Below are 23,383 nucleotides of genomic sequence, written 5' to 3' on the forward strand. Positions count from 1 at the left end.
ATCAGTGCGAGGCGGCGGCGGCGGCGGCGGGGGGAGCCGGGCTGCGGCGGGGGGCCACGGGCTGGGACCCCGCCGCGCCGCCGCGCCGCGCCGCCGGCCACCAGGAGGAGGAGGAGGAAGAGGAGGAGGAGGAGGAGGAAGGGCCGGCAGCCGGCTCCGAGCTCTCCGAGCTGTCCGACGCCGAGCCCCTCTCGGAGCCCGAGGGGGCGGGCGGCGCGGCGCGAGCCCCCCCGGCGGCGGCTGGGGGCGAGCGGGGACCCCCCTGCTGCTCCTCGGACAGCGAGATCAACATCACCAGCGAGGAGGAGGAGGAGGAGGAAGGCAGTGAGCGGCCCGCTTGGGCACCGGGCACTGCCTGCTACATCTGCGGTAGCCCCTTGGCACCCGGCGCCCAGCACCGCGTCCACGTGCAGAAGCAGGAGAAGACCTCGCCGGGACCCTTCTTCCCCTTCCTCTGGCTGCACAACCCCCCGCCGGGTGCCCAGCCCCTCTCTCCCACCGGCAGCACCCTGGTGTGTCCCTGCTGCTTTGCCTCCCTCATGCAGCAGTGGCAAAGCTTCGAGCTGGCCAACGTGCCCGTGCTGCAGCGGCTCTACGTGGTGCCCCTCAGCGCCGGGGCCATGCCCGCCAAGGGCCAGCGAGGAATGAAGGAGGACGGGACGGGCATCCCACCGGTGCCTGAGGCTTGCTACCTCTGCGGGGAGGAGTGCGGCAAGGAGGCAAGACCGGTGGCGGCCAAAATCACCAACGGCAATGCCAAGAGCACCATGCATTTCCCCTTCCTCAGCCTCCTGCCCTGCCCGCCCGGTGCCAAGGGGCTGAACAAGCACTGGGAGGTCAGCAGCTGCCGCAAGTGTTTCGGGGTGCTGCAGGACCTGTGGGCCATGTACAGGGCCTGTCACAATGAGGAGCTCATCTCCTCGGTGCAGAGCTTTCTGGGAAGGTACCACCAGGTCTTCTCTGCTGGCGACCTGACCGGCCACCCCGCTGTCATCAAGCCTGGTCCCACCTCCATCTGCTACATCTGCGGGGCTGAGTTGGGAGCTGGCAAAGAGTTCCAGCTCAACGTCAACCCTCCGGGACGATTTGGGGAGAAGGAACCCTTTTTCCCCTTCTTGACGGTCTACCCACCTGCTCCACGGGCCAGACCAGCCGACTCGACCGGGCTGGTGTCCACCTGCGTCCTGTGCTACCACGACCTGCTGGGACAGTGGCTGCAGCACGAGGGCAGGAACTCCCACCACCCCAGCAGCGCCTGGTCCCGGCAGTACAAAGTGGAGACCTTCGTCTGCTTCTTCTGCCGGCAGGAGAAGAAGAGATGCCTTGGATTAAAAGCGGTTCAAGTGGCCAGACTTCCCGTCTTCCTCTACACCCTCCGTGTGGCCAACAGCCTGCTAGTGGATGACGGGAAGCAGCTGACCATCGGCGCTTGTGCCGAGTGCGGTGCCGTGGTCCTGGCTGGCAGGAGCATGACCCCGCCAGAGCTGCTGGCATTGGCACCCCCAGCTCTTCTCCCCAAGGTAAGGCAGTTGGCCCAGACCCCATCCCTCTTCTCCCAGCACTCTCCACCTCTGGAATCAAGGAGGAGTTGGAGCAGTGACGTAGATGGATCCTCTTCTTTTGGGTCTGGTCCCTGAGGGTGAACACTAATGGATGGGGAGCCTTTGGCAATGAACTTTTGGAGCTGTCAAGCTGTTGAGGAAGAGGTAAAAATCATTCCAGGAGGTGGGAAGAGCCAAGACCTGTCCTGTTCAAGAAGTGTGTATGTGTTTTATTGGCACCCACTTACTTGCAGCCCTGCACGAGGGAGGTGGGAGCCAGAAAAGAGGAAATCCCAATCCTGTCCTGCTTGCCATGGAGGGTGCTCAGAGGTGCAAGAGGGACAGAAAAGCTGCCTGCCCTGCCCTTTGCAGAACCATCCTTGGGAAGCTTGAAGAAACTCATGGCCTCTGTAGGAAACTTCCCAAGTTATCTCCAGTTTTATGAGGTGCCTTCATCCAAGGGTTTCCCTTGGAGAAACCCCATCCATTCCCACAGCTGAGGGGCTGATGTGTGGTCACGGGGCTGGGTACCCTCCCATATGTGCTGCTCTGGTTATCCTGCAGCGAGGGACCCCCAGACAGTGTCTCCCTGTGGCCCCCGAAATCCCTGCAGCCCTGAAGGGTCTCGAGGGTATCATCACCCAGGTGCTGCCAGTTTCCCCAGTTGCTCTTTTTTGTGCCTCCCATTGGGGTTACACAGAGTGTTTTAGGGGCATCACCTAGAAATTACTTGGCAGAGCAAAGCAAAAGTTTATTACTCCGAAGCTTGTCTTTCCCATGGGATGTGGAAATAACAGCTTTTACTGCCCAATTCCCAGCTTGCAGGAGCTCTCCAGAGCCGCTGTTCTGTATCTGCAAACCAGGCCCTAGGCTGGGCTCCCTAGAGTGCCAACATCCTAAATGCCCGAGGTCATTTTCAAAGCCTCCCTGCTCCACCCGTAGCCAGAACCCTGTGGCTCTCCGAGGCGCTGGCATTTTCTTTAGAAATGTAAACCAGCCCTTCTGAGACAGCGCTCCTTTTCTCTCGGGTCGCTCTCCCTTGGCTGCTTACAAATGTGATTTTCCATTCAGCTGTGCTGGCTCCCAAGCTTGGGGGGACACTGCTTGGAAAGCCACCAGGCAGGAGCTGTGCGCACCTGGAGAGTGCCAGGATGGCACAGGAGGTTGGGTTGGCACTGATGATGGGAATCCTCTGGAAGCTGTTGCTTTTGGGTGGTTTCCCCCAGGCACCATTGGCCTGAGCTGGATGGTCCCTACGTAACTTCTGGACATTTGTGCATGTGGACGGTCTGTTTTGGTGGCTGCTGGGTGGGTTGTGATGCCTGTGTGCCTGTCTGTCAGTCCTCTGGTCTGGAGCTGGAGGCCTTGGCCAGTGGAGGTGAAGGGTCTCAGGAGTCAGGTGAGCATCCCATGGTCCTGTGGGTGTTGCTGGGGCGCTGCCCCAGCAGAGCCCGTGTGGGTGCAGCGGGTGAGGGGGGCATCATCTGCATGTCCCCAGCTGGTGTTCCATAATTTCCCCAGGCCCCTCATGAGGACATTATGGACAGCAGATCTGTCCCAGCGTGGATGCTGGTGATGGGTGCTCTGGAGTTCCTTAGTGGCCCACCCAGAACGTGTCATTTCTCAGACATTCTAGTCGTTGTCCATGCTGGCCCCAGTCCCAAACTCCCACAAGGACACAGAGTGTGTCCAGGGAAAGGGACACTATTCAATTCCTCTCTCTTGTTCCCAGCTTTGCTAATGAGCAAATTAAGGGGCTGCTGCAAGGGGCAGAGTGGCAGGAGGCACAGCAGAGCTGCCTGGGGTTGACACAGCCAGACTCTGCTGTGTCCTGGTGGGGACTCTGGCTGGCCAGAAGGCCCTGCCACCTTTTCCCTCCCTGCCTCCACATGCTTCCCAACAGACTGAGACCTCACAGATGTCAATGTTATTTAAAACATGGCTTAATGCTTGGGTAGGGCACTTGGCTAATTTAGTTGTACCCTTGTTCAGCCACACTTGCTGCTGAAAGTCACCCCAGACGAGCCTTTCACTCTTGTGTGACGCCCAGGTCCCCATTCCAGTGGGACCAGGCAGGAGGGAAAGAGCCTGAGTAGTTAAAACCATCTCCTCATTCTTCCTTGCAGCTCTGCAATTTCATTTTTTGACTGTATGTGCTTTCTGACACAGCCCTGCACTCAGAGCTGTGGTTTGCTGCTGCCCTGCCTGCATTTGGTTGACAGAGGTGGCTCAAAGTTTGAGGTAAATACTCCAAAAGCTACCAGACATCTCCACATCCCTCTCTCCTAGCAGGGCAGCAAGAGCAGGAGGGGGCTTAGGTCATCTCTGTAACAGCGTGGAGGTGATGATGACAGACCTCCACCTCTGAGGCTTGTCAGGAGGATGGAGACACTGACATTTTGGGTGGGTGGTGTCTCTGCTGTGGTTTGGTGGTGGGGAGCAGTGGAACAGGTGATATTCTGTGAAGGTGTGATGCTGCCTGTGGTCCTGCCTGCTGCAGGAGGGTCTCCTGAAGGTGAGCTCTGCCTACAGAGAGGCTGCTGCAGAACCCTGCTGTTGTTGGCATGTGTGGGGTGGGTTTGGGTTCTTCTCCCAAGAAAAAATGGCAATGCTGAGCGTGGAAAGGGTACTCGGGATGGGCATCCCTTGGCTTGTTACCCTTGGCCCTCTGTGAGGTGTCCAGATGTGTGTTGTGAGAATGCATCTTCTTTCCAGCTGTGCCCCTTGCAAGAGGACACTGTAGATCCTGCTGGCTGTGCTTGCTGAAGGCAGCTCTGAAGCCGCCCTCCAGCCTCCCTTTCCTCTCTGGAGGGGGAAAGTGCTGCATTCCCAACTCAAGGGCTGCTTGTGCTCTACCAGTCTGGCATTTTTGGTGTCCTATGTTCTCCAGGAAAAGTTTCCCCTTCCTTTCCAACTCTTCCCATCTTCGCCTGCCATCGCTCTCCCTGCAGTTACGTACCTGCAAAAGTGAGTCCCCTTGGTTTGGTGTTTTGTTCCTCCTGAATACAACTTTCTGCAAATACTTTCAGGTTTCTGGAAAGCTCTCAAATCCCACCATAATTAGAGCAGACCTGTTCAGGACAACGGAGTGATCAGGCCCAACCACCATGAGTTCATGAATGGCATATCCTGTTTGACCAGCCAGGTCTCCCACGACAAGGTGACACATGTGGATGAGGGGAAGGCTGTGGATGTTTTCTGTATGGACTTTAGCAAAGACTTTGGCAGCATTTTCCAGAGCATTCTTCTGGAGAAACTGGCTGCTTGTGGCTTGGATGGATTTGTGTTCCCTGGGTAAAAATCTGTCTGGGCCCAGAGAATAGTGGTGAATGGAGACATATCCAGTTGGTGTCTGGTCACCAGTGGTGTCCCCAGAGCTAAGTACTGGGGCAACATAGCTAGGAAAGGGTCTGGAGCCCAAGTCTGACGAGGAGCTGCTGAGGGAGCTGGGGGGGCTCAGCCTGGAGGAAAGGAGGCTCAGGGGGACTTTGTTGCTCTCTGCAACTCCCTGGCAGCAGAGTGGAGCCAGGTGGGGATCAGGTTCTACTCCCAGGGAACAAGTGACCTGACAAGGAGAAACAGCCTCAAGTTGTGCAGGGACAGATTAGGATTAGGTATTAGGGAAAATTCCTTCACCAAAAGGGTTGTCCAGCCCTGGCACAGCTGCCCAGGGCAGTGGTGGAGTCACCATCCCTGGAGGGATTTAAAAGCCGTGTAAGATGTGGCACTGGGGAACATGGTTTAGTGGTGGCCTTGGCAGTGCTGGGGGAATGATTGGGCTTGATCATGATGGGCTTTTCCAACCTAAATAAGTCTGTGATTCTATATTCAAGTTTGCTTTGGTGCTCCATGGTGTCATACAGGTGCTGCCATCCTGCTCTTTGGGAGCACCTGGAGCTCACTGCCTCTCCCCAGCCTTGTCCTCAGGCTGGTTTCTGAGTATCACCTTCTGTTTTCCATGTCCCATTCCCACTTTTCAGGGGACACCTTGGTCTGGTTGTGTGGTGCTGTGCCTGACAGGGCACAGTCAGATCCTGGGGCTGAGTTCACTGTATTTACTAATCAGCAGTGGTGCTGTTGGCTCAGCTGGGCATTTTGCCCCTCTTGCAGGTTCTGAGCTCCAAAGGTCACACTGCATTTCTAAATCATTACTTTGAGCTGACAACTGTTGATGAGCATTTTCCTTTTGGCTTTTGAAAAAGGTTTTGGGCACACATCAAAGAGTTCTCATGTTCTCAACTAAACTATGTCCTACTGATGCTGAGCAGCAGCCGAAGCTCCTGGATGCCAGAAAAGTAAACCAGGAGGTGGAGCATGATGCCTTACCCTCCTCCTGTATTCCACTGGGTCAAATTCCCAGATATTTGGGTGAACCTCAGTGTGAAAAATGAGACCTGTAAAGGAAGGGTCCTAGGTCATGGCCAGGCTGGCACCACCTCTGCTTTTTTTGCATCTTTTATGAATTTTGAAGGAAACCAAAATCATTCTGGCTACTGGCAGTGTTTTGGGTGGTTGCGCTTTTTCAGCTGAACTGGTGGCACCTTTGTGTGTCCCCACCCCAGGCTTCGTGTGTGGGCTCCAAAGGGGTGGCACAGGCTTCTTCTCATCCTTAAATGTAAAGAAGGAGCAGAGTTGGTCTCACTCATCTCTGTCTTTTGGCTGCCAGCTCGGGTTGGTTTTGGTGCTTATACCTGTGTTGGCGCCAGTTTTTGCCATCACTAATTCCAGCAGATACAGAGCAAAATCAGGCCAAGGTGTTTTAAGCCAACTTTATTGGGATAAACCTGTTTTGTTTGCAACATGTGTCCACTTAAAGGTGTTTTGAGCGAGGCCCACGTTGCCTTTCAGCAAAGCAGCTTCCTCTGCAGTGCTGCTGTGGCCAACACCGACCCAGTCTGGCATTTTGGGATGAGATCTCAATCCCGGCATGGAGGTGGCAATATAATCATGATATGACTTCATGTCTCGGGGCACGGCCTCCTGCGGGATCGTGTTCCCAGATGGCAAACAAAGAAACAACACGGGGAAAATGTGCCGCGTGCTTTTTCCTGCCGATGAGGTCAGGGCTGGTTTGGTATGTACCCAGCCGGGCTGGGAACTCGCACCCGTCTGTCCCTCCTCATCCTCACCCGCCACTTAGCTTGTTTTAGAGTCACCCCGAGGGGTGGTGGCTTTTTCCCCTGGGATTTCCAAGCAGGGGTGTGTGTCCTTCAGCCACAGCAGGGAGAACAGCAGAGGGGTCTTTGCTTTGGCCGGGCTGACCTTGCTGTACCAGCTGTCCAAAATACCAGGGCTCCCGCGCTGCTGCCAGCACCGTGTCCTCCAGACCTTGTGCTGACTCCACAGCTCACCAGCTGGCTGCTATATATTTATTTTTCACCCTCCCCACCCTGCTCCTTGCCTTTTCCCTGCCTTTCCCAAAAGCAGCAGCACAGGACTGGCAGCTCGAGCAGTGCCTCGCTTCTGCAGGCACCTGCCAAAAATACTGGCCTGAAACTGTGCTGCACCCCCCGAAATATCCCCCGTGGCCCCCCTCGGGAGAGGGACTGGCTCCACTCTCATCCCATGCAGTGAAAATGCTTTTGCAACTGCAGAAGCATCCGCAGCAGCCTCTGGAGTCATGGCCAAGTCGGGAGATGGGGTAGAGGGCTCTGGCTGTTGCGGCCGGACAGATGTTTTGTCCAGACACTTGGCCTTTCTCAGCCATCCGGGAAACACGGTCGCAGAGGGCAGCCCGAGATGCTCTTTGGCTGCTTCCCAGCGAGAAGGGACTTCCCTGCACAGCAGCGTGGGTGCCTGGCTTTCCAGCTACAATAGCGATGGCAGGAGTTGGCTTTTCACCCTCCTGTGCCCCCCAACATGGCAGTCAGGCCCTGTGCTGACACTCCCTGTTATTGTCCTCAGGGGCTGAGTCAGTGCCAGGGAGCCATCTCCATCTCCTGAGCAGGTTTTGGGGACCCGTGATGTTTTGGGAACCTCCTGGGCGTGGGGCACAGCTGGTTTGCCAGGAGCCTGTTTGCACCTCGCTGGCTGTGGTGGGTGCCCACTGTGCCCTCAATCTGTTCCTGAGCTGATTTTTGGGGTGGGCAGTGCTCTGTTTGCTCCCTGCCAGCACCTTTGACGTGTGGTGCTAGGAGCAGGGTGCTCCCTGACCATCCCTGTCTTCCCAGGGTGGGCCATCAGCTGGACTTTTCCCAGTGGTCCTGTGCTGCTGGGCAGCGTCTGGCCAGATGTTGTGCTTCCTCCCTGCAACAAAAGGCCTGTGCCACATGCTGGCACGCTGGGCTTGAAAGGATGGCATGCAGATGTCCCTCTGATGGGTTGAGGGGATGCTGCCCTCCTTGGGGAAGATGCAGGAAGGTGGTGGGGCGGGAGCATGCATGGGAGCTGGAAAAGGAGCCCCTGGAACCTGGTGGCAGGCTCCCAGCCACTCCGAGCTCTCTTCTGCTGTGAGCAGCTGGAGATGGGAGACCTTCCAGCGGCGTGATCCTCCTGGGCCCTCTCCCAGGGCTGTGACAGCCCCGGGTCCCCCACGGCCAAGGCGGGTGGCAGCGGTGCCTCGAGCGTGCCTTGGCTCCTTGCAGAGCCGGTGCCGCGGAGCAGCGCGTGCCAGCCGGGCTTTCGTGGATGCGGCGCTGCTCCTTTGCCAAAGGCATAACTCTGGGCCATTGGAGCCTGGTTCCCCTCTCTGAACCATGTGGAGGGTGCTGGAGCCTGGTGCCAGCCCAGGCTGCTGCGGGCAGGTCGTGGTTTGTTCCCACTGCTGGGTGAGCAGCTGCTCCGACACGGTGCTGGCGGCTGTGCCGGCCTCTCCCCCCTCCCCAGCTACCCCAGCACATGTGAGCTGAGCCGTGCCATGGATGGATAAACAGCCTTGTGCAGCTGGCCTGGCTGCTGTGTGACTTGTTTTCCCCCTTGGATCTTCAGTAGCAGAGCAGGGGTGAAGGGCATGGCTCTGGGAGGGAGTTTTGACTGGGCTGGGAGGAGTTACCTGGGTGTGCTTTTCAGCCTGGCATGAGTATGATGCTGTTTCTCCCTCTTTATTTTCTGTATTTTCCTCTCCCCTTCCACATTAGTACAAGTGCTGCCGGGCTTTAGTAGCTCTCAGGAGACTGAAGTCATCTGTTTACCCATGGAGCTGGCGTGCTTGGAGCAGCAGCTGCCCTGGCTTTCCCTCTCCAACCTGCCGGCCTGCAGTGAGGTGCTGGTGCCGAGCGTGCCGTGACCTGTGCTGGGGCAGGGCAAGCACTGCGGCTGCCTCAGGCTGCCTTACATCCCATCACATCCCATTGCGTCCCATCACATCCCACTGGCACATGCAAAATGGTGCTGGGGTGTCCGTGCTGTCATGCCGCAGGTGTAACAGAACTTCCAACACACTGTGTTTTGGTGGCTGTGTACAAGCAGGAATGGGCCATTCCTGGTGGCAGAGGGACCCTCTGCAGGATTTACCAAGGGTTATTCAAGCCCTTGCACACAAACTCAGGAAATCACTGTCTGCCTTGGTGCTGCCTCTTCCTGCTGGCTTCAGGCAGACCCAGCCATGGCATCGCCTGCCTTGGTACCCTGGGAGAGCTGGGTGTTGGCAGGGGTGAGCAGCTGGGTTTTGGGGCTGGCTTTGACCAGGAATGGACGGGGAGGGTCCTGGCACCCCCCTGTGAGGGCTGTGGAGAGAGCAGGAGGGCTCTCTGGAACTGGTTTGCTCTCCCAACTCCTCTTGAATTTTTGGCTTCTAGTTTAGAGCTGAAACAAGGCTGAGATCCAGCTAGGATGAGGAAGAGAGGGATGGGGGTGACCCTGCAGCCCAGGAGCATCCCCCCCTCTGCTGTGGGATGGGCAGCTGTCTGCCTTAGCTGGAGAGCAAGAGCCTAGACTGCTCCCAGTGCTTCCAGCCCTTCTGGGACCCCCTCGAGGCTGTGTCCTGTCATGCTGTCACCTGCTGTGTCCCCAGCACCTGCTGCTTTTTTGGCCTGGGCTTTACTATCGTGAGGGAATAGCCCTGGGCACAGCCCTGTGCAGGGGGAGTTCTCCCAGTTGACCCTCCAAAATGGTTTTAATGTTCCCCCCAGCTTTGCCCTCTTGGAAACAGGGAGTGCATCATCTGGCAGCTCTGAGGGGCCACCAGCAGCCACCTCTGTCCCTTGGGAGCTGGACACTGCAATTGCTGGCAGGTTCCTTGGAGCTGGGAGCATTTTGGTGAGAGCCAAGGCATCAGGTTCTTGCTTGGTGGTTTGTAGACATGGTGGGACAGACAGACCTGGGAAGAAGGGATGGACACACAGACAACTGAGCACCCGTGTGTGGGGTGTGGGGCAAACAGCAAGTTGCCACCTTCACCTTCCATCCGCTGCCAGCATGTTTCTGGGAACGGGCTGACTTTAGTCAGCCGTGAAGCTTTTCAACGAGTGATGATCAAGTGCCGGTGACTCCAGTTATTACCCTGGCCAGGAATAAGTGTATATATCTATATGTATGTCTCCCACCCTCCCTCCTTGTCCTCACTGCTAAAACAGCTGCATTTTCTTCTCCCCGTCGCTCCCCCCGGCTCCTCGGGGCGGGCAGCCTGAGTTATCCCGCAGTGAAAACACGGCGAAGACAAGGCCCTTCAGTTTTCCCGGGAGGCACCGGTGCCAAGGTCAACCCGGTGTGGGGACAGGGCCAGGTTGTTGCTGAGGTCTCAGCTCTTGGGTGCGGGTGGGCACCCTGGGGGGCTCGGCGTGTCCCGGCCATTCCCGGTGCAGGGGCTCCCTGGGAAGCAGGGGGAAGCCGGCTCTCCTGCCTGCAGACAGAGTCCAGATGCCCTGGCGGAGGCGTCTCTGGAGGGGGAGATGAATTCGCTCCTGCCGTCTTCTGTTTTCAGTCCAGAACATCTGCACAGTAACTGGGAAATCTGGGCTTTCTCCTGCTTCTCAGCCAGGTCCTGTCAGCCCTTTCCTCTTCCAAAAAGGGGTTTGGTGGTTTTTTTTATCCCTTCCTGCTGTTGCTTGTGCTGTGTAACCTGCTCCCTGCTGTGCATCCTGTCAGGACTGTGCTTGGGTTTTACTCCATGAGCAGCTTTTGGGCCCCCCCGCCACCATCTCAGCCACCCCCTGAGCAGCTGCTTGGGGACATGGATCCCCAGGAGCAGTTTTTCTGCTGGGGCTGTTTGCATGGTGGGTGCCTGGTGGCACAGGGGTTCGCTGGGATCACACATGTTGCTGTATCATTTATTCCAGGGTTTTTTCCCTTGCTGATCACGATGATCCTTTATCCTGGAGCCCGGGTGCTGCGTGTGGTGTGCTCAGGGCTGTACAACCCCTCCGCTGCCCATGTTCCCTCCCAAAAGCTGGCACTGGGAAGCATTCGAGGCTGCAGCAGGGTGGGGGCCACCCTGCTCCCAAACCCGCCCTGGCTCCCCGTTATTTCCAGCAGTGAGTGGCTTGGCCAGCCTGGCCCCAGGCTGGCCGGGACAGCTCTTGGTTTGGCAGCATCCCGTGTGGGTGAGGTTTGTTCCGCAGCCCTGGCTCAGGCTCCTGGCAGGGCTGTGGTGGGTGCTGGGCGCCCTGGGCTCCTCCTCTTCCCTGCTGCTGCTTCCACCGTGCCATGGGGACCCTCAGCAAAGTGTCACCCCAATATTTGTAGCCCTTGAGAAGGAGTAAATCCTGCTGTGTCGTGTCCTCCCTCCCCTCCCTGTGCGTGAACAGTCCGTGCTCTCACCCTGGTCTTCCCCACTGGGGCTGCTGGGGTCCAGCAAGCCTGAACCCCGCTCCATCCTTTATCCATCCCTGCTCCTTCTCCTTCATTCATGATGATTTCCTCCCTCTTCCTCCCTCTTTGCTCCTCTTTTAGTCTTTTTGCTGTGTTTCCCCACCCCTTGCTGCCCTAGTTCTGGCTGTGCTGGCCCCGTGCCCGGTGTCCTCTGCTTGGAGCGGAAGGAAGGGCTCTGGGGGAAGGAGGGCAAAGTCTGGGTTATGCCAGCAGAGGTTTGTCCCTGGCTTGGAGAAGGGGCTGACCCATCAGAGGGTGTTTGGGGCCATGGATGTCATGGGTGGTATTTTCCCCACGGGTCCCCACGTGTGGAGCCAGTGGCTGTGTGGCAGCCCAGGGCGAGCAGGGGTCTCACAGGATGCAAAGAGACAGTGGAGAAGGGAGATGCCACTCCTCTTTTGGCACTTTGGGGACCTTGGGACAATATGCAAGTGGCTCTGCCTCCCCTTGGGTTTCCTACTACCCTCAGGATTTTGGGTGGGCTCGAGGGCCAGCAGGCTGCCTGGGGGAGGTGGCTGGGCAGGGTGGCTGTGAGCTGGGCATCCCCAGCCACCTGGAGGTGATGCATGTCTGTTGTCCCTGTCCTGGGGACAGCCACACAGCACTGGCTTCACAGCTGCTATTTCTGTCCAGTCTGTGGTCTCTGCTCCACGGTCACCAGTGCTGGGGCCAGCAGCTGCTGCCTTTTCCCTCCGCATTCCCTCAGACCCGTGGGATGGATGGAGACAGGATGAGGAATCCCCCCAGCGTGGGCAGCAATGGAGCAGCTCAGTACCTCTTGGGATCTTCCCTCCGGCCCTGTTTTCCTCCCATTTAAACCCGGGATACGTCTCTGTTTGGTGGGCGGCTGTAAAAATAGCACTTGGTTTGAGTTAGGAGGGTGGCGGGGAAGGGCTGGGAGGGGGCCGGGGTGCAGGGGGGAGGTCCGGTTTCTCCCTTTCCTGGAGGAATTAGGGAGGCCACATGCTGCCAGGAGTGTTTGGCTGGTAGAGGCAAGCGGAGGCTCCGAGGAGGCGAGCAGGCGTCCGCACAGATGGAAATTTGATCACCCACGGCTCAACAGATTGTTTGATTTATTTTAAAATCAAGCAGATGGCTGCAACAGGAGTTTGTTTAAGTTCAGCTCCGAGCTGGGCCAACGGCCAGGATACTCGGGGGTAGGTGTGCCAAAAAATGTTCAATGACTTTGGTCATCACCCACCTCTCCTCCTCCTCCTCCCCTTCCCTCGCTCCAGCGCACACACCCCGCTCCCCCTCTTATCGCATCCTCGCCTTCATCTCTTGGCTCTTGCATCTTGCTTTGTCTCTCCCCGGCGGGCGCAGCCTTGCCCTCCACTTTTCCTCCCCTTCCATGCGTTCCAGAGGGTTTAACTCTTCCCCATCCATCTCCCTGACCTGGTTCCCTTGTACTGTAGGGGTGCAGCGGGTGGTCTCCCCCATGGAGAGAGGGAGCACTCCTGGCTCCCTCCCCATGTCTTGTCTTCTTTGTGAGCAGTTTGGGGTGCAGTGCTGGGGGGAATGGAGGGGTGCAGGTCCCAGCTAGGTGCCCAGAGGGATACTCTGACCCATGCCCTGACCCCCATGACTGTCTCTTCCTGGTGAGGAGGGGGTGGATGGATCCTGCTGTCCCCCCACCCTGCCCTAAACTGGTGGTGGCCTGGATGGAGTTGGGGTCCCAGCAGTGTGTGATGCTGCTGGATGGGGGGATGTTGCTGCCTGGGACCCGCATCTTGGGATGCAAGGGGTGACCTGTGGATGGAGAAGAGCCCTTGATATGCAGCACGTGGTGGCTCTGGATGTGATTCTGGCCTTGATGCCATATGGCTGGCAGGGAAGGGGCAGGAGGAGCCAGTGGGAAGCGGCCTGGGATGTGCTAAACTGCTGTAAAGGGGATGGGGCAGGCTGTTCTCGGGGCTTTAAATCACTCTGTGCCACCAGGCTGGCACTGGCCCGAGAGGTCTGACCACCCTGGGGTGGCAGAGGGTCCCCAACACATGTATCTATGTCCCCTCACCCTGCCAGGGGGCATCTTGGATGCTTTCTGTGACTCTGTTCTTCTCCTGGGGTGAGTGAGTGGGATTCTCCAGGACCACCAGGCATCCTTGGTGGCCTTGGGAAGTCCCTCTGCCCCGTTCCAGTCCAGTGCACTTCCCAGCACCATGGCAGGTTTGGTGCACCTCTCCCTGCAGGTTTTCATGCCATAATTGCCCATTATCCCATTTTTAGGAGTGGGACAGCTAGGCAGTGGAATGAGGCTTCTCCCCAGCACCCATCCCCTCTCCATGGTGGGGTTGGGGGCTGCAGGTCCTGCTGGGAAAAGTGTCCGGGGCTGGAAGGGGTTAAGACAGGCAAAGGAAAACAAGAGCGCTGCAGGGCCTGGGTGGCTGACAAGCCAAACAACTGTTTTTGACTCACTGTTGCTGCCTTGCCAAGTGCAATTGCTTCCACATTCCCATCCCCTGGCTGGAGGGGCGAGGGGAGATGTTGGCTTTTTGCGGTCAGGAGGGGAAGGGAGATGCCGGGGGGAGCAGCAGCGGGAAGGGCTGGCTCTGCACTGCTTTTTCTCAGCTCTTCTCTCTTCTATTCCCCTCCCTGGTGAGGGGCAGGAAGGGGCAGGGGTGAGGCTGGCAGGGATGGTGCTGGCAGGGGTGTGAGGCTGTCAGGGTCACTTGGGCCAGCTCCTGGTGGAACATCCCTTCTGCCAGTCCTAAAGGTGGGAGAGGGAATGAGGGGCTGAATTGCACCCCCAGGTTGTCTGCCCTGACTTCTCTTGCTGTTTGGCTGCAGGGGGGACCCTGAAAGACAGCTCCTTCCCTGCTAGAGGGTGCTGGGGGGCAGCAGCATCCAGTTCCCCTCCCTCCAACTCCTTGCCCTTCTCTCTATCCTCCCTGGAATGGAGCTCTGCATTCTAAATGTTGCTATTCCAGCCCTCCATAGGGATGGAGGGTGACCCCACTGCAACCCTGCTCAGAGACGTGGGGTCTCATGTGGGCTGGGCCCCCCATCATGCCTGGCTGGGGGCAGTGAGCCAAGTGTGCTGGGGGCAGGTCTGTCAGCAGGGTTGGGGGGATCCTCTCCCCCCCAGCCCCCCATTAAAATCCCCAGGCCTCTGAGTGCTGGTGCCGTTGTGTTGCAGACAGCAAGAAATAAGCCCTTGGAGAGGAGGCAGGGAAGTTACAGCGAAGATTTGAGATACACAGGGTCTCTGCTTTGTGGAGTTAATTATCTTCTGAGTCTGGGTTTTTGGTGTTTTTTTGGTGGTTTTTTTTTTTTTTTTTTTGCTTCTTGGGATTATTTCTTGGCAAATGAGGCGTCATTCTGAAGTACTGAGCTCTGCTCCCTCGGAACTCCTGGCTGCTAAGTGGTATGTAGGGGATCCTGGTCTTAAAAAAAAAACACACCATAAACCACCCTCAAGAAAAGCCCTGCCACCTCTGCAGTGCAAATATGGGGGCTGAGGCAGCTTGGGAAGATTTTGTGTGTCTTCTTGGAGCTGTTTCCTTGGGGGAGCCAGAGCAGGAACCTCCTGTGGGGATTTCCAGCATGGTGCATCCCTCCCAAGCAGTGCTGGGATGGGCAGGGGAGGATGTGGAGATCCCCTGTAAGCAGCATCCTGGAGGAGTGCTTGGTCCCTGCAGGGCTGTGGGCTGCTTGGTCCCCCCCTAAAAGTCCATCCTGGACTGGGGATGGACTGGAGGGAACCCCCAGCCTCTGGGAAGCTGTGAGGTTGTGCTGCAAGGCAGCTCTCGGGTGAGGAGGGGATTTACGGGGCATCTCATCTGGCAGCTGTTTCCCCTCTTGGGATGCTGCAGGGTTGGAACATTGCTCCAGCATCACATTCCCCTCACCATCCGGCTCCTGGCTCTGCAGCCACCTCTCCCTGCTTTGCAGAGGTCACTTCCCCCTTCCTGACTGTGGAAAGGGTCCGTGTGTGCTGAGCGAGCTGGGACTGCGGTGCAGGGGAGCTGGCCTGGATGCTGTCAGCTGAATGGGATGCACACCTGGAGCTGCTCCTGGGGGATGTGACACTTCAGAGCAACTCCTCTCTCCTGCTCCTGGTACCTGTTTAATCTCAGCCTTGCGTACAGAATCCCAAGGGAAGGATGCAGCAGCAGAGCAGGAGCTGGCAGAGATGGAGGTTGGGATGGAAATCCCTTCCCCTACTAATGCTGCAGGAAGGACCCACAGAGCATTGCCCAAAATATCCCACGTCCACCAGGGATGTAGGAGAGTCAGCTCATTCTCCCGTCCGGCAGCTGTGATATTACACCACTGGGATAGACGCATTATCCATCATCCTGTCTCCAGGACAGCTGCCTGTCTAACCTCTGCCTGTATCCCACAAGCATCCAGGCTGCCTTGCAAGGCCCATAACCCTGATGTTGTTTTCCATCACCCTGGCATCACGTCACCTGAGGCAAATCCCCCAGACTCTTTGCACGGGAAGCTGAAGGGCCCTCCTGGTGCTCCCCGACCACAAGTGGCAGGGCATGCCCGTGTCCCTGTTGTCGGACACCTTGTCAGCTCCTAATCCGGACATGAGAAGGCAATTAGGGGCCGGGATCCCCTTCCCGAGGCGGCAGATGGGGCGCGGTGCCGCCGTGGGCACAGAGCGGAGGGGCCGGCTCTGCCTCCTAATGTGTTTGCAAATCCTCCCCAGCTGAGGGGATTAAAGCCGGCATCTGGCTCGCTTTATAATATTAAAACAAAGGGAGTTGTAGGCGCCATGATCGGGGGCAGGCGAGGGAGGGAGCGGGGACGGGGGCGGGGTGGGGGGGCTGCTGCTCTGCTCGCCGCGCTGGGAAAGTCTGCAGGAATCCCCCCCCGGCCCCAAACCCTTCCACAAGATTTTTCCTTAGGAATAAACCCAGAGGGAGGGGGGTCTTCACCCCACCAACAGGGTGCAGGAGCCAGTGCCCAGTGGCGAAGGGCAGTGCCGGGGATGCTGGAGGCGGGTGGGCCACAGGGGTATTTTTTGGGGGGGTGAGGGAGGTTTATATCTGCTTTTTCCACCCCGTTGCGCTGTTCTGGAAGCGGCAAGAATTCAGGAAGCCGGCGTGCGGCGAGTGCCAAGTCAGGCTGTACTGCAGCCAAGCCCCTGCTTGTTTTCTCGTCTTGCTGGAGCCAGTAAGTGACCTTATTAGCTTAGGGGGCAGCTGCCTTATTAACACACATCTGGCGGCGAGGGGGCCGCATAGTCCCGATATTGTCTCCCTGCCTGCTCCCAGCCCGGTGGTAAATGGCTAGGGGGGCTCACCCCGTGGCTTCTCCCACCCCCCCAGTAGCAGGGTTGGCACCCAGGCGGCCCCACTCCCCACATCCAGGGTATAAACCCCAGCGGGGGATTTATGCTAGGGGACAGGATTAGGCAGATGGGGGTTTGGATTTGTTGGAGATTATAATTTAAGATTATAATCTGCAGGGGAGGGATATGGGGTCCCCCCCCAACATGGGGGCTGTACTGTCAGGATTCCCATGGATGCTGTCCCATCCCTTCTTTCCTATGGGCCAGGCACCACTTTTTGGGGTGTGGCATCACCCCTTGGGATGATATCACTCAGAGGGGCTGGACCACCCATGCAGCATCCTCACATCCGTGCCAGCATCTGGGGTGGGCACCGGGATGTCATTCTGGATCAGTGTTGGAGTATCCTGCAGCAAGGGGAGCCTCCAATGTGCTTCGGGGTTTTTCCAGCACATTTGGCCCTTGAACTGGGTATGTTCCCAAGAGAATGTGAGCTGGAGGCTCCTGCTGAGCCAGGACAAGGAGCCAGGGACTTTGCCATGTGCTGAATCACCCTGGGCTCTGCTCTGGGGTGTCCCAGTGGGTGCACATCCCACTCACAGCCACCCATCCTTCTTGTATGGGACCAGCCCTGTGCCCAATGTTCACCCTCACCCGACACTGCCGCCTTTGCTCTCCATGGATATAATTAGGGCTGAGCCAGGGGGCCCCCTGTGCCACATCCCCCTGACACTGTGCATCCCAGGGGAGCTGTGGCAGCCGGGGCGCCGGGCGCCTGCCCACCCCTCTACCACGCAGGGATGCCCTTTGTCCTTCTTGGCGTGTGGGGGAACTCGGCAGCTCTTGGCTTCTCCCTTCTGTTTTGGAAATTCAAAACATTTGCAGGGCGGCCCACTCGCGCCCTGCCGCCACGGAGAGAGGCACTTGGCTGACTCCTCTGCTTTCCTTGGCCGCTTCTCCCTCGCGCTCACGCTCGGGGGGAGCCTTTTCTCCGCCCCCTCACCCTCCCTTTTTCTTCCCCTCTTTTTTTTTTTTTTTTTTCCTATTTTTTGCTAAGCTTGGAAAAACACCATCAGCCTGCAGGAAAGGCCAGCAAGGAGGGGACGGGGAGCAGAGCCCAGGGCGAGCACGGTGGTGGCAGTGCCGGTGCCCGCTGGCCCCTGGCACTGACCTTGCTCTCCACTGGGAAGGGCGGCTGTGCTGGGCAGCCGGAGCAGCCCTGAGCTGCACCAGCACTAATGAGCTCTGCCTGAGCAGAAGGATTAATTAGCTGCTGGGAGGAGGGGGGGCATCCTTCTGCGGTGGCTCCGGTGCCACTGGGCGCAGTGGCAGAGCCTGGCACGGCACAGTGCCCAGCGCTGCGGCACCACCGGTGTTTTCACTCAGGATGCTCCAAAAAGAGATGTGGCTGTTCCTGGAGCAAATATCATGGGCCAAGCAGGGAGAGGAAATCCCAGTGTCACGCTGGGGAGTTATGAGAGCTGCTGATCAATCACCCAGGCTCCTGATCTCTATTTTCCATTTTCCTTCCCCCCAGAAAAAGTCTTGTGGGTTTGGTTTTTTGGTTTTGGGGGATTTTTGTTTGTTTGTTTGGGGTTTTTTTGCTACGTGGTTGTTCCTGTGCTGTTTTTCTTGTAGGAATGGGAACTGAGGGTGGGACCTGGATGTGTTAAATATATCCTGTGGGCCTAAAATAACCCTAAAGGGGATGAGGTGACTACTGGCCAGGAGCTGTGCTGGACAGGGGCTGACTGTGTGCTGGGGCTCAGCCCTCACCCCAAAATCCAAAGGGCTCAGGGATGCTCAGGAGCTGGGGGGTGTCACCTTCCTGGAGGGAAACCCCAGACCTGGCTTGGGGCTTTTGGCATCTCCTTTAGCTGGGGGGATTCCTGGGGGGGTTTGGGGTCTGCTCTGTGCCCTGTCCTCCCACCAGCTCCTCCATGCCCCTCTCCCCTCCAGAAAGCCAGGCACAGGGTGGGGGGGGGGACATCAGGGGAGCCCCCAGAGAGATGAGCAGGGACATCTTGTCGAGGCCGGGAAGGTCGTGAGGACGCGGAGCTTGAACTTGAATTAGATGGTAATTGCGACGTGCCTAATTACAGGGAAAGAGCAAATCACTCCGGTGCTTCATAAAGTGTCTGACACGGAATAACGAGGATAATTAGCAATCAGACGGGAAGCTGCAGCCTCCCCGTCCCCTGAAAGCCCCCGGGGAGCCCTGCTCCCCCTCCCACTCTGCAGAGCATCTGCCCCCATGTGGGGTGGTTTGTCCCACCCAGAATGTGGCATCTGCCCCCCACTCCCCCCAGTATGGGACATCAGCCCAGAAAACCACTTGAGCTGGGGTGAGGTGCAGCTGGTGGCTGTGTCCCCCTGCCCAGGAGGCTCTGGTGGCCTTGCCAGCGTCTGTCCCCACGCATGTGCGTGTCCAGGTGTCCGTCCCCACGCGTGTGCGTGTCCAGCCGTGCTGCTCGTGCCGGGTGCCAGCAATGCATTAATGCTGGCTGACGCTAGAGCGCACCAGAAGCATGTCGTGACATCCTCCTGGGGACACGGCTCCCAGCAGGGCCACCTGCCCCGGCCACCTGCCCACGGCCACCCCGGGGTGACCCCAGAGGCACCCACGGCCACCCTCCTGGGGACCCTGGCTGTCCTCAGCGGCCGCAGGGGATGCTGTTAATGGTGTCAGGGCTGTGATTGATGATACCTAATTGCAGTCAGAGGGATTGGGAGGGGTGGAGGGATGTGGTGCCCCCTAAAAAACCCCTGCCATCCTAGCCTGACTACTATCAACCCTGGGAGACTGGGAGGAGCATGAGGAGCGTCAGGCTCCCAGTTAGCTGCACCTTTTACTGATGCTGTGGTTGGTTTAGGGAATGTGTCCCCCCTTGGGGAGGCTGTGCTGTGCTAGGGGACTCACCCCAAACCTCATGTCCCCCCATCCCAGAGGAGTGGAATGGAGGAACATTCACTGGACAGCATTGTCACAGGCAGGGGCTGATCCCACAGCCTCCAGCCCCCTCCTCAGCATCCCCTACCTGTGACCCCATGTGAAATCTGTCTACTCCTGGCCCCCCACCAGGGGGAACTTGCTACCCTTGGGCAAGTAACAGGCACCCTAAGGCTAAGAAACATCCTCCCTCTGGGCATGAAGGGACCTCCCAGCCACAAAATGCTCCTGGTTGGGGGATGCCAGGCTGCTCTGGTGGCTTCACTCCAACTCCTGCTTTTCCTGGAGGCCCTGCAGCCACCCTACTCTGTCACCAACTACCTCACAATCTGACACCCACAAGGACAATCCCTCTGCCCCCTTCCCAGCACCTCCAGGGAAGCCTAGGGCAGATCCCAACATGGTTTTTGGACCGGTCCCACTGCTGTCATTGCAGAGAGGGCTGGGCATGCTGATGTCACTGCAGGGATGGGTGTCCCTGGGTGCCAGGGCAGGGTGGAGGTCACGCTTCCTTGTCCTCCTATGTGCCTGTCTCCTTGCTGCCTCTGCTCCTGGTTTCTTCTTTTTTGTTTCCCCCTCTTGGAGCAGCTGTTCTCTAATAAGCTGTTAATGATGATACAGTAAGTAGAAGCGGAGAGTCCTGCGGGAGCTGCCACGATTTGTGTAATTGGCCTCAGGGGAGACAGAAGTATCTAATATTTACATGCCGGTATTAGTCCCCTGGGAGCCTGTCTGGGCTGGCACAGGAGGCAGCTCCCAGCCTCAACCTGTCTGCTCTCAGCTGATGGATCCTCAGATCTCTAATGGATGGGAATAGCTGGCTGGGAATGGGGGGGATCTCCCCCAAGAGCCTGGGGATGGCCGAGCATCCCCACAGCTCGGCACCCATCTGGTTTGTGGGAGCAGTGGGGTTTGGCTGAGCCTTCAGAGGGAAGATGTTGAGGCTTGGGGAACCCTGTGCTGGTGTAGGATGGAGGCTGGAGCTGCCCAGGGTAGATTTACAAGGACTTTGACCTGGCTCTCAAGGCACAGACATGCTCCTGAGCTGGCTGATGCCTGGGGCAAGGAGTGAGAGTTAGAGATGTATGCAACCACCAAGGTCCCCCTCCCCTGTGCCGAAGGGTGGGGTGGGTTCCTATGAGCTGTGCCAGAGCTCCTGGATGGGCAGGTTTGGAAGCAGTTGTGTTCCTAGCTGGTCAGGTGAGCTGTGGGGCTGGGTGGCTGACAGTGAAACTTCCTGTAGGGTTCCTGCCTGCAGCTGTAAGGCCATAATGGAATGGTAAGCTGAGGCATGGCAAGGCTGAGAAGCAGCCTGCCTGCCCTCCTGCTGGCCCTCACCCTGTGGGGGTCTTGCTGTAGCGTGGACAGGGTGCCCACCAGGGATTTCCTCCATTCCTCTGTAGCCCTTGGCATCCCCAAGCCTCTGGAGCTGTCCCCCTCTTGCCAGGGGCCAGACACTGGCCAGGTTTGTCTCACTGTCAGTGCCACTGAGCTCTGTTGGGATGCCATGGCTGTGCTCGCTCCAATGTCCACATTCCTGCACCCCTAAAAACTGCCAGCACCCCTGAGGGAATGATGCCAGTGGGTAGGGGCTAGCATGGAGGCACCCAGCCATGAGCAGTGGGGCCAAGGAGTGGGTACATCCCTATTCCCTGCCTGGGGAAGAAGATGGGGGGTCCCATGGTAGCCCAACCCATCTCCCACTGCATATTGGTGTGCTGGAGGGGGCCCCCAGCATCGTGCTGGATTCCATCAACCCCCAGCCCCACAGGATTGTGGGACCTTTTCTACCCAGATTCCCGCTCTCCCATTGCCTTGGCAACCTCCAGCATGGCATCCTGTTGCCTTCTGCAAGGGGATGTCCCGCCATATGCCCTCTCCCTATCCTTGGGGTGCCCTCTGGGGGGGAAAGAGTGGGATGTGGGGAGCTGTTGTGGGTGGCCAGGGGGGTTATTTTGCAGGGTGCCAGGCTGGGCACCGCTGTTCACCCCGCAGAATCAAAGGCACAGTGTTTTCCAGCTGTTTTCCAAAAGGCAAGTGGGCAGCTTTGCTTTGGACGTGGCTGACCCCATCCTGCCTGCTGGGGCTGGGCTGGGCACCACCAGGACCTGGCATCCAGGGTTATCTGGGTGGCTCCAGGGGGAGAACTGGATGTGAGGTGGAGGTTGCTGAGTCCTGGCGAGCTCGTGGCAGGGATGAAGGCGCTTGGGTGGAGTCTCGCGGGTACATGTTGGTGTTGCAGGGGTGAGGAGCTGTTGGCCCCTGTCCGTCCTTCCCTCTCTCCTTCCCTCAACCCTGCCTCCCTCCCTTTTCCCGTTGTCCTCTCCACTCGGGATGTTCCAGTCTCTCTGTTCCTGGCTTCCTGCCAGCCCTTTCCCACACTCCCTAATCCTGGGCTCCAGCCCTGGCTGCTGATGCCCTGGGAGCAGCTGCTTAAATCTCCCCAAGCCAGGGAAGCAGGACCTGGCCCTTGACCTTCTGGAGAACCCAGGGGGTGGCAGGTTCCGCGTGGGGACAGCAGGGGTGTCCCCAAGTCCTCCATCGTGTCTGCCGCCCCTTGTCCAGGGCAGGGTGGATGGATTCATGTTGCCAAGGGGTGCAATGAGGAGTGGGGCAGCACCCCTGCACGCTCACAGGCTCTTGTGGGGTGCGGGGGGGTGTTCATTGCCCCCCATGCCCCCTGTTCTATCTGTGTTTGGAGGGGAGGATCCCCCCACCTCCTTCCCTCCCTCCTGCCTGATCTGTTCAATCTGCTAAGCAGGGGAATAGTGCAGCCGCCATCTGTGAGCCTGCCAATAATGGGATTAACTCCTTCCCCTGGCTGGGGCCGAGCCTGACGGCGTTTCTGGCACCCCCTTCCCGGGGTACCCCCTCCTCCTACCTGCCGGGGGCAGCCAACCCGCGGGGACATGCTGGTGATGGTATCCCAGGGCAGTGATGTCCCAGGGCTCCTGGGGACAGCCCCAATCTGCCCCCACACAGATATGAGCCTCCAGCATGGACTCACCCCCTCCTACCTCAGCTCCCCCCTCCTGCTTCCGTGTACCCCCGCCTCAGTTTCCCCCCCACCTCAGCTTCTCCCTCTCCTGCCTCAGTTTCTCCCCTTCTGCCTCAGTATCCCCTCTCCTGCCTCAGTTTCCCCTCCTGCCTACCAGGGTGGATTTTGGGCATTCCAAAGAGCTCTGTGCTCCAGGCAGGGCAAGAGCCGCTTTCCCTTCGTGGGAGTGGGGACACGAGCAGGGGGGGCGCGCTGAGCCGTGCCTGAATCAGTGCGTGGCCGTGGGTCCTGGTCCTCGAGGCAGAGGAATGTAGGATGTGAGCCCAACCCCCCGGGATGCTGCCGGAGAGGGATGCGAGCGCCCCCCCCCGCCCCCTCTGCCCGGGGCTCCTGCCCAGGGAGGGATGCAGGGATGCAGGATAGGAGCACACCCCCCGCGATGCTTCCCGTGGAGGGATCCAGGGATGCAGGATGCAACCCCACCCCCGCGGTGATGCTGCCCGGGGCTGGGGCAGAGGCGACACCCCACGTGGGGGATGGGGGGGGGGGGAGGTGTTCAAGAGACACCTTCCCCCAGCTCTGCAGCTTCCAACCCTTTTCCCGGGGGCGGGATGCCCCCGCTAATCCTCTTAGGCTGCGCCCCGGAGCAGCTGGCGAGGCTGGCCCGGCCGCTGCCCATCCTCCCTCCCAACAGGTGCCCCCCGGCCCCCTCCCCGCCGGGGCTGGGCGGGGGGCTCGGGGCTCCCCGCAGCAGGCAAGCCCCCCCCCCTCCCCTTCCCCCGGGGCCGGCCCGGGAGCGCTCATTAATTATCTAATCTTCCCTTTATGTTTAATTTACAGCCCCGCGCGGCTCTGGCCATATGCTGCTTTTGTTGTGTCTGGCTCTTTGTTGTGGCAGGCAG

General features: G+C 58.6%; 1 protein-coding gene across 4 annotated transcripts in view; it reads left to right on the forward strand.

The window, feature by feature from the left end:
* The first annotated feature begins 237 nt into the window (after positions 1-237).
* Positions 238-23,383, forward strand: part of GSE1 (Gse1 coiled-coil protein) — a 101,618-nt gene continuing 78,472 nt past the window's right edge. For all 4 annotated transcript variants that reach the window (XM_027890546.1, XM_027890563.1, XM_027890555.1 and 1 more), the window contains exon 1: positions 238-1,520. In XM_027890546.1, coding sequence (XP_027746347.1) covers positions 540-1,520 — 981 coding nt within the window. In that variant the 5' untranslated portion in view covers positions 238-539. The remainder of the gene's footprint in view (positions 1,521-23,383) is intronic.

This window comes from Empidonax traillii, unplaced genomic scaffold (genome assembly GCF_003031625.1).
Source record: "Empidonax traillii isolate 1590-97213 ecotype Southwest subspecies unplaced genomic scaffold, ASM303162v1 scaffold13:size3042203, whole genome shotgun sequence".
In the NCBI taxonomy this organism is placed as follows: Eukaryota; Metazoa; Chordata; class Aves; order Passeriformes; family Tyrannidae; genus Empidonax; species Empidonax traillii.